Source organism: Pelophylax lessonae, assembly GCF_965119305.1.
Source record: "Pelophylax lessonae genome assembly, chromosome: 13".
Classification (NCBI taxonomy): Eukaryota; Metazoa; Chordata; class Amphibia; order Anura; family Ranidae; genus Pelophylax; species Pelophylax lessonae.
The window spans coordinates 40,818,720-40,835,546 of record NC_138780.1 but is presented as its reverse complement, the minus strand read 5'-3'; the positions used below and the strand labels follow the sequence as shown (position 1 = coordinate 40,835,546).

Here is a 16,827-nt window from a genome sequence, read left to right as displayed (position 1 = left end):
TTGTTTGAGTTTTCTCTCTACCTTTACTTAGCTGTTATTTTTGTCAGCGTTAGTTAGTTCTTCTGATGAAGAGGATCATGCGGACTGGGTCTCGGGCTGACCCCCCTGGTCGCAGGTCGTGGGTCAGTGGCTTCCCAGTCTGCCATCGAGCGTTCAGCCAGGTAACGCTCCTGGCACAGTGAACGACCCATCCCTGTTCGGTGCAGGGATGATTGGTGAGGTGGCTACCTCACTGGACGCTGTGCGGTTTCTTAACCCCCATTTTGTGCGTCTTGAATGCGACTCTCCCTGCCTCATGTGCAGCGGCTTGTTCGCCTGTGCGGGTCCCCCACGCCATTGTGAGGTAAGTGTATCTATGTGGGGACCTGTCTGTCTGGGGGGGGTGTCAGTCTGGGACTGTGTAACCTGCCTCTATTCACACTGCTTGTCTCCCTATCTCTCGGCTGCATGCTGTGGGCTTCAAGGGGGGGGGGGGGGGGAGCTGTGTGACACTGTGTGTGTCAGCCTGGTCAGTGTGTGAAGCTGTGTGCTGTGGGGCATGTTTTTTTGGCATGTTTGGGCATATACAGCGATCGCTGCGGCGATCTGACATGTATTCTGATACTGGGATGTCATGTGTGCTTTACTGCACTGTGGAGCGGCGGTTTCGGCGCCATTTTGCCTACACTCGCTCCGGCCGCATGTTTTACATGCATGGCGGCCATTTTCTTGTAGCCTCCATAGGCTTTCATAGAGCGCCCTGGCAGCATCACTTCCTCTTTCCAGGAACACCGATCGAGGCAGCAGCAGCGGCGAGGGTCTCCTCAGGTTTTATCCTTCTGTTCTTGCTATCCATTGCCTGTGTTCAGTTTGCATATTCCCTGTGGGGGTCTCATTGTGCTTGAGTGTGGTGCGGTGGGCTGCGCTTGCCGCACTTGCTTGAAAGGGGCAGTTAACCCTTTATTGCCTGGCATTACAGGGGCAATGGATTCTCAGGAGGGCAAATTTCCTACCGCCTTGGTGGAAAGCCAGGGGACCACTGTTTCCCCCCCAGGGGGGGATTTAGCCACTATTGTGGCTGGCCTTGCTGCTCAGGTACAGATGCTGGTGGCTGCTCAATCTACTAAAAGGCCCAGAGTTGCTCTTTCCTCTGATTCTGAGGGTGAAGGTGATGGGGCTGTTCTGGCGGGGGCCTCCTTATCGGGGTCCCGCTCCTCTCTAGATCTAGTGGGGTCCGAGGTGGAGGCTGAAGTTGAGGGGGTTGATAACTCTCCCCCTGGCTCGCCTGAAGAGCTTGCAATCATGGATGAGTTGATTGCTTCCATAAAGCAAACGCTGCGTTTGCAGGATGAAGTGTGTCCTCCCGCCGCCTTGGCGGCTTATGGGACGCAGAGAAAACGCAGGACGCCGCAGGTTTTTCCCTGCAATGATGATTTTCAGCGCGCTGTTAAGGAACAATGGCGCAATCTGCGCAAACCTTTTGCTGTACCAAGTAGATTCAGGCTGCGTTATCCTTTCTCGCCTTCCACTGATGAAAGGTGGTGTGTGCCTCCCCCAGTGGATCACGCAATTGCGGTTTTAAACAAATCCACTGCGATTCCTGCAGAGGATTCCCCTGTGTTCCGTGATGCCACGGATAGGAGATTAGAGTCTCTTGCCCGTCATACTTATTCTGTTACGGGTTCTATGCTTAAGGCTCTGTTTGCTTCTCTCATGGCGGCTCAGGTGATCGCAAGTTGGACGCAGATGCTTAGGCGTGTCCTAGTGGCCGAATCGGCCTCGCCGGCGACCCTGGATATGGTGGATCAAATCCACCAGGGTGTCATGTATCTGTGTGATGCGGACTTGGACCTAGTTCCGTTGGCTGCACGTGTGCACAGCGTGGCGGTGTTGTCTCGCCGCCTGGTTTGGTTAAAATGTTGGTCGGTGGACCAGTCCTCACGTAAGACCTTAGCCAATCTACCTTATGATGGGTCTCGCCTTTTTGGGGAGTCCTTGGATGTGTTGATTAAGGGGATCACCGGGGGTAAGAGCACTCTCTTGCCCCATTTCCCCAAGGCTAAGGGGGCTACTGGGAAGAAGCATGCTAATTTTCGGCCCCCTCAGGGGTCCTTTCGTGCCTTTCGGCCGCACTACAAGGGCAAGCCGTTCAAAGGTCAAGGCTCTCAGAAGAAGCCCTGGTCTGGTAAACAGAAGTCCGGCCAATCCGGATCTGCAGCCCATAACAGTTCGGCCTGAAGGGGCGCCCTCACCCAGTTTTGGGGTGGGGGGACGCTTGCTCGGTTTTCTTCAGCCCTGGTTGGCCCGTGTGCGGGACAGATGGGTTCAGGAAATCGTTCGATCTGGTTACAAGATCGACTTTCTCTCTCGGCCGGAGAGCAGATTTTTTCCCTCAAATCTTCAGCTGTCTCCAGAGCGTTTGCGGGACCTGCACCTGGCGGTGCGGGACCTGAGGGCTCAGGGAGTGGTGGTTCCGGTGCCTCATCGGGACAGATTTCGGGGGTTTTATTCCAATCTGTTCACCGTGCCCAGGAAGGAGGGCAAGGTTCGTCCAATTCTGGACTTGAAGGCTCTGAACCGCTCTGTGCGGGTTCGCAAGTTCCGCATGGAATCCCTGCGGTCGCTGGTGGCTGCCCTGGTTCCGGGGGAATTCATGGCCTCCATCGATTTGAAGGATGCGTATCTTCACATCCCCATTTTCGGGGGTCACCAGAGGTTCCTTCGATTTGCCATTGCGGAGGATCACTACCAGTTCGTGGCGTTGCCTTTTGGTCTCGCCTCGGCTCCGCGGGTCTTCACCAAGGTGCTCGCACCGGTTCTGGCGTTATTGAGGGCCCAGGGCATTTCTGTCCTGGGGTATCTGGACGACATTCTGGTTCGGTCTGCGACCAGCCAGGGTCTGGAGAAGGACCTGTCTGTCACGATGCAAACTCTGCAGGAGTTTGGTTGGACGATAAATTTTCCAAAGTCGACACTGAGTCCGTCGGTTCGTCTTCCCTACCTGGGAATGATTCTGGACTCGGTGCAGGCGAAGGTCTTCCTGCCGGAAGACAAACTCAGAACTCTCCAGGAGGAAGTCAGGTCCCTCAGGGACGTTCCGCACTCGTCTCTGCGGATGTGCATGAGATGTCTGGGATTGATGGTCTCGGCCTTCGAGGCGATTCCCTTCGCCCAGTTTCACACGCGGGGTCTCCAAGCGGAGATCCTGTCCAGGTGGGACGGGCGACCTCAATCTCTGGATCTTCAAATCTCGTTGAGTCATCGCACCAGAAGAAACCTTCTGTGGTGGCTCCAGTCCCCGTTGGTGTCCGGGGGCAAGTCGTTTCGTCCTGTCTCGTGGACGGTGATCACCACGGATGCCAGCCTGTCGGGCTGGGGTGGTGTTCTGGGCGTTCTGTCCGCCCAGGGAACTTGGTCGGAGGGGGAGTCTTCCCTTCCGATCAACATTCTGGAATTGCGTGCGATAAGTCTCTGTCTTCATCGCTGGACGGACCGGCTGCAGGGCTGCCCGGTTCGGGTTCAGACGGACAATGCCACGGCGGTGGCCTACATCAACCACCAAGGGGGCACCAGGAGTGCCCGAGCGGCTCGGGAAGTGGCCGACATTCTGTCTTGGGCCGAGACTCATGTCCCGGCGATAACGGCGGTTCACATTCCGGGGGTGGAGAACTGGCAGGCGGACTATCTGAGTCGCCAGACCCTGGATCAGGGGGAATGGTCTCTCCACCCGGCTGTCTTCCAGATGTTGTGCGCGAAGTGGGGTCTTCCAGATGTGGACCTGTTCGCGTCTCGTCTCAACAACAAGGTGAGAAGGTTCGTGGCAAGGACGCGCGATCCTCGGGCAGACGCGTCGGACGCGTTAGTGGCCCCGTGGCATCAGTACAGGCTGATGTACGCGTTTCCACCGATTCAGTTGCTGTCCAGGTTCCTTCGCAGGTTACACTCGGAACGCAACACAGTGATTCTTGTGGCACCGGACTGGCCTCGCCGGTCCTGGTACGCAGACCTCGTGAATCTGGCGGTCGACGCCCCGTGGCGTCTGCCTCTTCGAGACGATCTACTGTCTCAAGGACCGATATACCATCCTGCTTTACAGTCGCTGGCTTTGACGGCCTTGCTGTTAAAACCGAGGTCCTGAAGGAGAAGGGTCTCTCTCCAGAGGTCGTTCATACTTTGATCAACGCGAGGAAGTCTTCCTCGGGGAAGGTTTATTACCGTACTTGGAAGGCCTATTTTGCCTGGTGTGAGTCCAGGGGGTTTTCACCCCGCACGTACTCGGTTTCCCGTGTGCTGTCTTTCCTTCAAACGGGTGTAGATCAGCGTTTGGCGCTGGCTACGATAAAGGGTCAGGTGTCTGCACTGGCCGTTCTGTTTCAACGTCCCGTGGCGTCCAACTCCTTGGTTGGCACTTTTGTTCAGGGTGTGCGGCATCTGGTTCCTCCTAGGAGGGATCCTTTGCCCCCTTGGGACTTGAATCTCGTTCTGTCTGTGTTGCAACGTGCTCCTTTTGAACAGATCAGGGAGATATCGTTGTCTATGTTGTCCAAAAAGGTCGCCTTTTTGGTGGCGATCACTTCGGCTCGCAGAGTGTCGGAGCTGGCAGCTTTGTCCTGCAAGTCTCTGTACCTGGTTATTCATTTGGATAAGGTGGTCTTGCGACCTAATCCTTCTTTTCTTCCGAAACGAGTTTCGGAATTCCATCTTAATGAGGATATTGTCTTACCTTCGCTGTGCGCGAAGCCTAAACATCCAAAGGAGGTGAGATTGCATTCTCTGGATGTTGTTCGGGCGATAAGGGTTTACCTTAAATCGACTGAGTCTTTTCGAAAGACGGACTCCTTGTTTGTTCTTCCAGAGGGTCCTCGGAAGGGCATGGCGGCTTCGGCCTCTACCATCGCCAAATGGATCAGACAGACCATTGAACAGGCTTATGCCTTGCAGGGGAAGGTTCCTCCTGTGCCTGTGAAGGCGCACTCTACTAGATCTTTGAGTACGTCTTGGGCCTGTCGTCATGGGGCTTCTGTAGCCCAGGTGTGTAAGGCGGCGACTTGGTCGACCGTGCACACTTTCACAAAATTCTACAAAGTAGATGTTCAGGCATCGGCGGATGCTTCCTTTGGCCGCAAGGTTCTTAGTGCGGCTGTTCCCTAGGGTCCCTTGTTAGGGACTCCTGGCTGTTGGGATAAGTTTTGTATCCCCTGGTTTTTTGTCTTTTCCTGGGTTGTTGCTCCTGTTGAGCACTTGTTTTTTCCTGTTGCCCAGCTGGTTTCCTTCCTTTGGTAAGGTTCCTTTCTTTGATGCGGAGACTGCGTTGCCTTTTCGGCGCGGATGCGTTTCCCACCCCTCATGTTTGCACTGCTTTGGGACGTCCCCATATGTGACGAATATGAAGAGGCGGCGACTGTCGGAGGACGTAAGAGAAAACGGAATTTTTGTAAAATCTTACCTGTAAAATTCCTTTCTCTGAGTCCTCCGACAGTCGCCGCCCCCGCCCCTCTTTTGGGGTATGGTTGTGTACTCTACTGCTATTCCACTAAAACTGAGATATGGTTGCAGGAAGTAGGAGGGTATTGACTGAGGGGACCACCCCTTGAGGGTGGGATATGTTAAAAGCTTTAATGTTAACATATTCTGTTGCCTAGCTACTCCTTCGGAGCAAAGTCTAATACCCCCATATGTGACGAATATGAAGAGGCGGCGACTGTCGGAGGACTCAGAGAAAGGAATTTTACAGGTAAGATTTTACAAAAATTCCGTTATTATTCCTAGAAAAGTAGTTAGGACCCCCAAACATTTATATATTTTTTTTTTTTAGCAGAGACCCTGCAGAATAAAATGGCGATTGTTGTAAATTTTTAGGTCACACTGTATTTGCGCAGCAGTCTTTCAAACGCAATACACTTAAATGAATAAAAAAAAAAAAAAAAAAAAAACGTAAAGTTATCTCAATTTTTTTTATAATGTAAAAGATGTTACACAGAGAATCGTGATCTTTATTCCAAGCAAAAAAATAGTGATTCTCATTTTGGCCAGAATCGTGCAGCTCTACTATTGGTCATGATAACATCTCCGACATAGTGAGCCCCCCGCCTGTTGCAATGAAGGGAGCTGGCGTCAGTGCACTATTCAGAGGTGGAAGAGCATTATCAAAGGGAAGAGAAGGTGCCGCTCACCAACCCAGTACATTAGTATGTTGATGAATGTGGCCTCTGCCAGTGCTGCTCCAGCTACGCCCCCTAATGTTTCACCCCACTATGTGACCAAGCCCCGGTGAGCGGGGCGAAACATTTCCAACATATAATTAACAGTCTATGCAACTGACCTGTACATCTAAATCCTTCCGTAACAGGACATTCTGGGGCTTGAGATCTCGGTGAATTATAGCAGGATCGAGACCATGAAGAAAATTCATTGCTAGAGCCACCTGGTGAAGTATCTGAAATCTCAGAGCCCATGGGACGAGGGTTTCCTTCTCATTAAATTTGTTGAAAAGAGAGTGGAGAGAACCATGTGGCATATACTCCATTACCAATCCATACTCAATGTGCCCTTTATCCTTCTTTTCATATATGGCGAGAACGCGAAGAACATATGTTGAATTCGCTTTCATCATCATGTCTTTTTCTTTCATAAGACTGGAAAACTCGGCACTAAAACTAGAAAAGAAATAGTATAATGTATCATCTCCATAAATTGATGAAAACACAAAACAATACTGCCCATAATTTATTTAAAAAAAAAAAAAAAAAAATTATATATATATATATATATATATATATATATATATATATATATATATATATATATATATATATATATACACATACATACATACATACACTGAATACTTAAAAGCAGCCATTTTCAAACAGAGTTTCGTGGAACCCTAAAGTTCCACTGGAAAGTGCTAGATGTTCCTTGATTGGTGTTTCTCCAAACCAGAGTTTCTCCAAAGGTTGCTAAGGGTTCCTTCATCAAGGAGCAGTTTCTGACTCTCAGATAAGTAACCACAGACACAATTAACCATGGTTAACTATATATAAGGGGGACTTCCTCCCACTGACCAAAAATGTATACAGCAGTGGCCTCTAAACTGTGGTCCTTCGCTTGCTTTTATCTGTCCCTTAAGACACTATTCCCCCCACCGACACCAACAAAGGGGCACTACCACCCCCACCAACAAAGGGGCACTACCCCCCCCCCACTGACACCAACAAAAGGGGCATTACCCCGCCAACAACGGGGCACTACTACCCTCCACCAACAATGGGGTACTACCCCCCCACTGACCCCAACGAAGGGGCACTACTCCCCCCTACCGACACAAAGGAAGGGGAACTACCCCCTCCCCACCGACACAAAGGAAGGGGCACTACTCCCCCCCCCACCGACACAAACGAAGGGGCACTACTCCCCCCCCCACCGACACAAACGAAGGGGCACTACTCCCCCACCACCGACACCAACGAAGGGGCACTACTCCCCCACCACCGACACCAACAAAGGGGCACTACTCCCCCACCACCAACGAAGGGGCACTACTCCCCCCCCACCAACGAAGGGGCACTACTCTCCCCCCCCCACCGACCCCAACGAAGGGCACTACTCCCCCTCACGACACCAATGAAGGGGCACTACTCCCCCCCCCACGACACCAATGAAGGGGCACTACTCCCCCCCACAACACCAATGAAGGGGCACTACTCCCCCCCACAACACCAACGAAGGGGCACTACTCCCCCCCCCCCCAACACCAACAAAGGGGCACTACTCCCCCCCCCCAACACCAACAAAGGGGCACTACTCCCCCCCCCCCACTGACACCAACGAAGGAGCACTACAGCACTACTCCCCCCCCCCCCCACGACACCAACGAAGGAGCACTACTCCCCCCACCGACACCAACGAAGGGGCAATACTCCCCCCACGACACTAATCATAGGGCACTATTCCTCCCCCTAGAAAGATGGGGCACCATCCCTCCCACTGACACCAATGATGGGGACTATCCCTCCCGCTGTTTACTCCCAGTGACAGCTGGACAATCTCTACTCCCACTGGCCACAGTCCAGCCCCCCTAACGTTTGAAGGACAATAAACTAGTCTTTTGTTTTGAACATTTGGAAACCCCTGGTATAGAGCAATTTTTCTCCCTAACCATCATGATAATGTGCCAAGAGCTGTAGATTTAGTAATTATTAGCAGGGGTTCCCCGAGCCAGAAGGTTAATCTTAAAGATACTCAACATAAAAAAAAGGCTGTTCCAGGAGGTTGCTAGGGGGTTTCTTGAGTTGTGGATGGTTGACTAGGGATGCACCGAATATTCGGCGGCCGAACATTATTCGGCCGAAAATAGAGAAAATAGCACTTTCGGCGTTCGGCCGAATAAGTCAAAAGGCCGAATAATTTTGAGCCGAACAATGTCAGCTTCCGCCCTGACCGTTCACCTTCCTCATTGCGGCTCGCGGCTCCCTTCTCACACGCCGCCGGTGTCCTGTCCGGCCGCGAGTAGGGGGTGTGATGTCACGCGCACGTCCCGCCCCCTGCTCCTGACTGCGGCTCCTTCACACTAGGTCCACGCCCCCCCCCCCCCCCCCCTGTTCGCAGCTTTTGGCTCTGGCTGCAGTTCAGGTATGTGATGTGGAGCTGAGCACATTTGGGGGAGAAGAATACGGTAGCTGGCAGCTGCACAAGCATTAGTGTGCAGACTGCCATATGTTGTTGCCACTTGCCATGCTCATTACATTAGAGTGCCCTATAAAGTGCCCCTTAAAAAAAAAAAAAAAAATGTGCCCAACAGAGTGCTCCCTTGACATAAAATGTGGCCATCAGCATGCCCCTTATTTTATGCTAAGGGACATGCTGATGAGCATATTTTTGTTAAGGGGCACTCTGATGAGCATATTTTATGCTAAAGGGCACTCTGATGGGCATATTTTATTTTAAGGGGCACGTTAATGGGCATATTTTATGTTAAGAGCAACGCTGATTTAAATGTTTTGTTTTGCCCATCAGCGTGCCCCCTAAAAATTGGCAAAATAAATGGAAAAAATGCGAAACACCGCGTTCGGTATTCGGCCTTCGGCCAAGCATTTCATTATTATTCGGCTTCGGCCAAGAATTTCATTTCGGTGCATCCCTATGGTTGACCGCCCATCTGATGGTGTCTACATGGAGCCAAAGCCACGTGGCAGAAATTACATTTTTTCCCCCCATGTCTGTAAAAGGTGGCTTTCTAGCCAAAGTAAGGGGGGCAATTCTTCCCACCGATTACAATGTAAGGGTGACATTCTAAATGTAAGAGTGCAATCTTCCTAATGGCCACCAATTTATGACCCCCAATGAATTTATTTTAGCAGAGGTTCCCTGAAATCTGAATATTTAAAGGGTTCTTCAAGGGTAAAAAATTTTGAAAAAAGGACTGTTACAGGAGTAGAATTACAGAAAAACTGGGTATCAGTAATTGAAATGAAGCGCTAATATACAGTAAATCTTTGGATGACAATAGCATGGTCTTGACTCTTTGGAAAATTCCACAAAAGCAGTAAAACTGACCTACCACAATAAAAACGTTACATTTATTCTTAAAATGTAGATTGCCTGCCTACTTTCAGGTTGTGTGCAGTAACTAGGCTGTGTTTCGGGGCACACCTCCTCATTGTCAAGCCCATTTTTCCCTAAGCCATAACAAGGTTGTATACGGTCAATGTCAACTTACAATTCGATTCAAAAGCAGCTCATGATCTTACCATGGACCTTCACCCTCCCCATCCACTTTCCACCATCTTATCCCTACAACTCCTCCTCTCTCAAGGGCCTATATATTTATTTATTTTAACAGACGGTAGGTCAGGTGGGTGGTAAAAACACAAATCAACCATCTGTTTTTACCTTCTATCCACCACATATGTGAATAAGACCTTAATGTAAAGTGACTGTTACTGCTTCTGTCAGTACATAGGCTGGGCTCATTTCAAAAGTCACGGTGAAGGGACTGATATTAATGGTTCACTGTTCTCTGTTAAGCAACTGCCAAGAAAAAAACATGACCACACGAAGGGGAGAAATGTCTTCATCATGATCTTCCTGTTGAGTAACCCGGGTGGAACACAATCATTTCACTTCCCTTTTTTAGCCTGACATGGCAAATATACCCACAAAAGGCGCACAGCCAAGCTACATATATGTCAAGTTCCTGGATAAGTAATGGGACTTCTTAGGTTGGGTGCGGTATTACGGCGTATTACAACCTATTATTAGTATTACCTATTAGTATTACGTACTACAACCTATTACGTCGCCTGTAGATCGTGGGAGAAGCTGCAGATTTTTCTGTGGTAGCATTTTTTATCATTGGGATAGTAACAACGTTGCCTGCGATTTGGGGCCGATTCACACCAGCAGCCGCGATCAGAATTGTATTGAAATGTCACAAGTGAGGACCTTCAATCTCTTTACCCACTTCAATACTGGGCACTGTCACCCCTTACCTGCCGGCACTTTTACCCCTTACCTGCCCAGGATTATTTTCAGATTTCAGCGCAGTCGCACTTTAAATGACATTTGCGAGGTCATGCAATGCTGTACCCATATGAAATTTTTCATTTTTTAAAAAAAAAAAAAAAAAGATAGAGCTTTCTTTTGGTAGCATTTATTCACCACTGGGTTTTTTATTTAACAAAACAAAAAAAAAAAAAAAAAAAAAAAGACGAAAAAATAAAAAGACACAACCTTTTCTTTGTTTCTGTAATAAAATTTTGCAAATAAAAAAAAAGGAATTTCTTCTTCACTGATGTGCCCCGATAAGCTGCACTGATAATCAGTGTAAATGTTTGCCGTCACAGGATAGCCGGTGTTCTGTCAGAATACCATACCCTATCAGAATTCCATACCTCCGTCATTTCCGGTTGTGGATCAGCTGTGGCTTCGTCATGAATCAGCTGTAGCAGCGTCACGAGTCCTACTACGCATGCGCAGAATAGGTAGGGCATTTTGATAACATCGTAAGGGTCAGGCAAAAGTGCTAGCGTGCATGCGAAGGCGCATGCGTACCAACGGGTCGGGCAGCGGGATCTCTGATAACAAACATCCATCCGATCTCCATGGCCCAAACTGCGCCGACCCGACACTCCGATCTCCATGGCGCCGACCCGACACTCCGATCTCCATGGCCCACACTGCGCCGAGCCGACACTCCCATCTCCATGGCCCACACTGCGCCGAGCCGACACTCCCATCTCCATGGCCCACACTGCGCCGAGCCGACACTCCCATCTCCATGGCCCACACTGCGCCGAGCCGACACTCCCATCTCAATGGCCCACACTGCGCCGAGCCGACATTCCCATCTCCATGGCCCACACTGCGCCGAGCCGACAATGAGACAGTGGGCATGCGCTTGTGGGTAGGGAATAGGACTGTCCCATTGTCGGCTCGGCGCAGTGTATGCCATGGAGATCAGATGGATGTTTGTTATAAGAGATGCCGCTACCCGATCCGTTGGTGCTCATGCGCAGCAGGACTTTTGCCTCACCCCCTTACGATGTTATCAAAATTCACTACCTATTCCGCACATGCGCAGTAGGACGTGTGACGCAGCTACAGCTGGTGCATGACGAGCCTGCACCGGAAATTACGTAGGTAGGGAAATCTGATGGGGTAGGGTTTTCTGATAGAACACCGGTTATCAGCTTTCCTTTCCTCACTGACAGCACTGAGGAAAGAAAATGGCGATCACCAGCATATGTTCACATGGGATCAGCTGTGATTGGACACAGCTGATCACATGGTAAAGGGCCACTGTGATTGACCCTTTACCTCGATCTGTGATCAGTTGGACACAGCGATCACAGAGCGTGCCCTTTTGGGGGGGGGGGGGGGGCGTCAATAGATGCTCTACCAGAACTGGCTTCTCCCGTCTGACATCACTTCCGGTCCGCGGCCGAGACCGGAAGTCTCTGCATTTTACTGCTATACCGCTTGCCACGCTACTGATACCATTTATGCTGTTTTATGCTGAATGAATATCTGAGTAGATTACGTTATGTCTTTACAATAAAATGCTATTTTAAATCTACTACACTATGAAGTCCTCCATTTATCTACGGTTTGAGCTCCAAACCCTACTTAGGACGTTGCCTCCCTTGATGTCTGATGTTGGCCTGACTTAAAGGGACCACCACTGGACCATTCACTTCCATATTGGAGACCCGGTTACCTATTGGTACAAACACTCAGCCCCGGTTCACACTTCTGCGCGTGCGGGATTCGCATGTAATGTCGGAGCGCACTGCTCCTTCATTACATGCGATCGGCTGTGCGGCGCGAGTTTAGCCATACACTTTGTATGGCTAAATTCGCACCGCAGCCGCACCAAACACGCACAGGGACCCTTTTTGGCAGCCGCATCAGGATCGGATCGCACAGCGGTTCACACTTGTGCGATCCGATCCTGTGCGAACTGCACGATCGCACTGCGATATGCGATCAAACTGGGGGTGTCGTTAAGATTACATTGACACCCCCAGCGTATCGCATATGGCAGTGTGAACTGCCGGGGGTGCGTGTGCGATGCGGGAACAGGCTGCGGATTCGCAGCCTTCCCGCATCGCAGAAGTGTGAACCGGGGCTCAGAGTGTTTTGGAGGTGAGCGGCCATTTCACTCATTTAAGGACACCTGCTCACCACGCATTGAAAGCAGTTTCCCGCACCTAGTGAATTTACACAGTTTCCCGCACATCCGGTCTTTTTTTTGTACATCAGCACTTTTCTTATGAACTTTTTGAATCTCTATGAACTCATGAAGTGATTATGATCATCCGTTTCCATACAAAGCAAATACATTTTTTTTTTTTTCTCTCTATACGTTTTTTATACCCCGGTTATTTTGCCTTTGGTGTATCCTTCGCTATAATATTTATGTTTTGTCACAGTTCACTTAATACACAGATTTTATCTGTTTGTATACTGTGCTATTTCCATCACTATAGTTCGATCGGACCATTTGGGATCTGATCAGTTATCACCACTTTGCATAGTTCACTGTCACTTTTCTTCTATAGTGACTGTATTTATCATTGATCTGTGCTTCTGCGGCTATCTATTGTGGTTTAGTTTTATTATGCACTTTCTGCACATGTGCACTTTACCACATCACTAATCAATTTTATATTTATTTGATGTCACTAATGAACAGTTTGCATTTATGTGTTTAATTTATGCTTTTTATCTATTAGTATATTACTCATTTTATCTATTTTTACATCTGGTATATGATCAAGAGCATAGGTTTCTCTATTGTTTCACTTGGACTTTCTTAGCTGCACCATCCTCAAACATATGTGCTTGCTCAACAGCTTCTGGGCATGCCCAGAAGCTATGCAGGGATGCCGCACCTGCACCGGAAGTGACGAGCGAGGCCGGTGCAGGGCATTCTGGGACTCCAATGTCACGGAAGAGGACACAAAGAGGGACGCTCCAGCTTCAGCTGCCCACACCTCCGATGGCAGCGCTGGAGAAGAAATTTTCAAGATAAGTGCAACCCGGGACAGTTCAGAGGCTATCCATTATGGAATGTACTAGCCCTGACTGTCCCGGGGGTATTTTTATCAAAATTTCACCCCCCGAGGCCGGAACTCCGCTTTAACGTCAAAGTACCGACGTAAAACTGTGGTGGGTGGTCCGGAAGTGGTTAAGTAGGGTGACCAGACGTCCCCGGACTGAGGAAACTGTCCCCCGAAACAAAGTCTGTCCCCGGATTCAGGAGCGGTGCCTATACCTTCAGCAGATCCTGCAGCAGTGTAAACATCCATGAGAGTGAGTTGTGCCAAATCGAAGCTCTGATGTCAGGAATGGGCGGGCCAATATGCGGAGCTCCTCCTCCCTTCCATCCACAGCCAGTCAGCAGGCAGTATATAACCCTCCTCCCCGCGCCCCTCTCTAGCATGCCACATTTGACTGTAAACAGGTGCTGGAGCGGGGCAGAATGGGGGCGCAGGGAGGGACATACAGAAGGTATGACCACCACTTCAGTAATACAAATCCTGCAGCACAAACAACTCTAGCTAGATTGGTAATGCCGGTCGGCTGCGGAGTTTTCCGGATATCTAGGTGTTCCGGCGGTGTGCAGGTTACCCATCAGCCTCATGCCTTACTTTTTTTTTTGTGCCCAAGGACCTGGACATTGTCTGAATACTCTTCTGCTGTCCACTCTTCTGCTCTTTTGCTGTCCGCTCTTCTTCTTTCTCCGGTCCTCCTCAGACGATGTCTCCGGTGATTATGCCGGTCTCCGCAGCTTATTATATAGTCATTAGGGGCGTGGTCTCTCGATGACATCATCGAGAGGCCCCGCCCCCTTATGTCACAGATGACGTCGTCTGTGACATAAGGGGGCGTGGCCTCCCGACGACAACAAGAGGCCACACCCCTAATGACTATATAATAAGCTGCAGAGTCTGGCATAATCACCGGAGACATCCCCTGAGGAGGACCGGAGAAAGAAGAAGAGCGGACAGCAAAAGAGCAGAAGAGCAGACAGCAAAAGAGCAGAAGAGCGGACAGCAAAAGAGCAGAAGAGCGGACAGCAAAAGAGCAGAAGAGCGGACAGCAAAAGAGCAGAAGAGCGGACAGCAAAAGAGCAGAAGAGCGGACAGCAAAAGAGCAGAAGAGCGGACAGCAAAAGAGCAGAAGAGCGGACAGCAAAAGAGCAGAAGAGCGGACAGCAGAAGAGCGGACAGCAAAAGAGCAGAAGAGCGGACAGCAAAAGAGCAGAAGAGCGGACAGCAAAAGAGCAGAAGAGCGGACAGCAAAAGAGCAGAAGAGCGGACAGCAAAAGAGCAGAAGAGCGGACAGCAAAAGAGCGGACAGCAGAAGAGCAGAAGAGCGGAGGGGGAGAAGTGCAGAGTGGAGAAGACCGGATGAAGATTTTTAATAAACTTTCCAAAACGTCTCCTGTCGTTTTATGGGGTGAATGGGTAGGGGTACAATGTAACCCATTCACATAGGGAGGGGGTCCGGGATCTGGGGGGCCCCCTTGTTCAAGGGGGCTTCCAGATACCGATAAGCCCCCTGCCCGCAGACCCCCACAACCACCGGCCAGGGTTGTGGGGATGAGGCCCTTGTTTTTTAGGCGTGGGGCTACCCTCAAATTCCATACCAGACCCGAAGGGCCTGGTTTGGAACCTGGGGGGACACCCACGCCGTTTTTTCCCATTTTGGCGTGGAGTTCCCCCTCAAGATTCTCACAGCGCAAGTCGCGCTGCAAGTTGGATCATGCTGATCCGACGGTGCGACTTCCATTCAAATCAATAGGCTCCCATAGAGAACCATAGATTTTGAATGGAGGCAGAAAAAAACGCTGCTAAAAGCGACGTGGCAAAACGTGCAATAACGCAAATGGAAAAAGCTACTGAAAGCACGTTTTTACAGCTGCTTTTTCCCGGCGTCGGAACTAGCTTTGCAACACGTTTTTTCTAACGTCCCGTGTACATGGAGCCTAAAGGAGAGACAGACAAGAAATAATTTTCAAAGCAAACAAAGATACAGAGACATCCAAGGAACAAGAGAAACAAACCACAAGGATCATAATGAGATACACGAACATCAAAAAATAAGGAACATTCTAAAGAAACATTGGCCCAGATTGAAGGAGGACCCTAGCGTGAAAGATCTCATACCAGACCACCCACTGGTCACGTATAGGAAAGCCGGTGGAACGTTACAAAACCCTACCCCATGAAAATTCCCTACCCTCGTCACTTCCTGTGAGGGTACGTCATTCAACAGCTGAGCAGCTTCCCAGTGCGCATGCTCACAGCTGCGGCGGGTAGGGAATTCTCATGGGGTAGTGTTTTTTAACCTTACACCGCGTCATTTATCAGCTATTGCAGAGCATCCCACTGCGCATGGCCAGCCGCTAAATGAAATCATCTCGGAGAATTCCCTCATCAGCAGGTGCGGCGTCCTAAATGAGTGACTGTTACGTTCTAAAACAGGGTAGCCATGATTTGCATTTTCATACACCCGCTGCTGTTTAACCACTTAACGACCAGCCACGTAGATCTACGTCGGCTGACTTTGAGTGGTTATACCGGGATGATGCCTCTAGCTAGAGGCATCATCCCGGTACCGTTGTTTGAAGCCGACGGTCGGCTTTCCGTCGGTAACGATCGATGCGGCTCGGGAGCCGCTCGATCGTTACCCGGGGGGGCGGGAGGGGACGTCCCCCCCCCTCCCGCCGCCTTCCGCGGCTTTGCTCGGGGCTCCCGTCCCACCGGGAGCCCCGAGCACCCAGCCGGCGCGTCCGCCGGCTGGATGGAGTCCCGATGAATGCCGGAAACGGCATCGATCGGGTCTCCGATGACGTAACACGGAGGCAGCGTCCATGACGTCACTTCCGGGTTACTGTGCTGCAAAAGGCGGCAGATTTGAAAAACGGCTGTATGCAAAAATGCCGTTTTCGGCGTTTTGCATACAGGGAAGTGTAGTGGAGGGGTCTGGGGTCTTTTAGACCCTCGATCCCTCCATAAAGTGTACCTGTCACGACATATTGCTGTCACAAGGGATGTTTACATTGCTTGTGACAGCAATAAAAGTGATCAGATTTTTTTTTTTTTTAAAAAACCTGTAATAAAGTTAAAAAAAAGAAAAAATAAATAGGAAAAAAAAAAAAAAAAAATTTAGCCGCCCCCGTCACCGTTAGCTCACACACAAAAAAAAAACGTATACGCAAGTCGAGCCGCAAATGAAATCGCTGTTAAAACCACACATGTGAGGTATCGCCGCGATCGCCAGAGCGTGGGCAATAATTTAAAAAAAAGAGCTACACTCTAACTCTAAACGGGTAACCGT

The 16,827-nt window shown here is 50.1% G+C and overlaps 2 protein-coding genes across 2 annotated transcripts in view; both read right to left on the bottom strand.

The window, feature by feature from the left end:
• Positions 1-16,827, bottom strand: part of LOC309569822 (ribosomal protein S6 kinase 2 beta-like) — a gene marked incomplete at its 3' end in the record, with an annotated part of 195,203 nt that overhangs the window by 61,976 nt on the left and 116,400 nt on the right. Inside the window, exon 12 of the mRNA XM_082275825.1 lies at positions 6,302-6,635. Coding sequence (XP_082131951.1) covers positions 6,302-6,635 — 334 coding nt within the window. The remainder of the gene's footprint in view (positions 1-6,301; positions 6,636-16,827) is intronic.
• Positions 1-16,827, bottom strand: part of LOC309569823 (ankyrin repeat and protein kinase domain-containing protein 1-like) — a gene marked incomplete at its 5' end in the record, with an annotated part of 76,093 nt that overhangs the window by 54,151 nt on the left and 5,115 nt on the right. Inside the window, one exon of the mRNA XM_082275826.1 lies at positions 6,302-6,635. Coding sequence (XP_082131952.1) covers positions 6,302-6,635 — 334 coding nt within the window. The remainder of the gene's footprint in view (positions 1-6,301; positions 6,636-16,827) is intronic.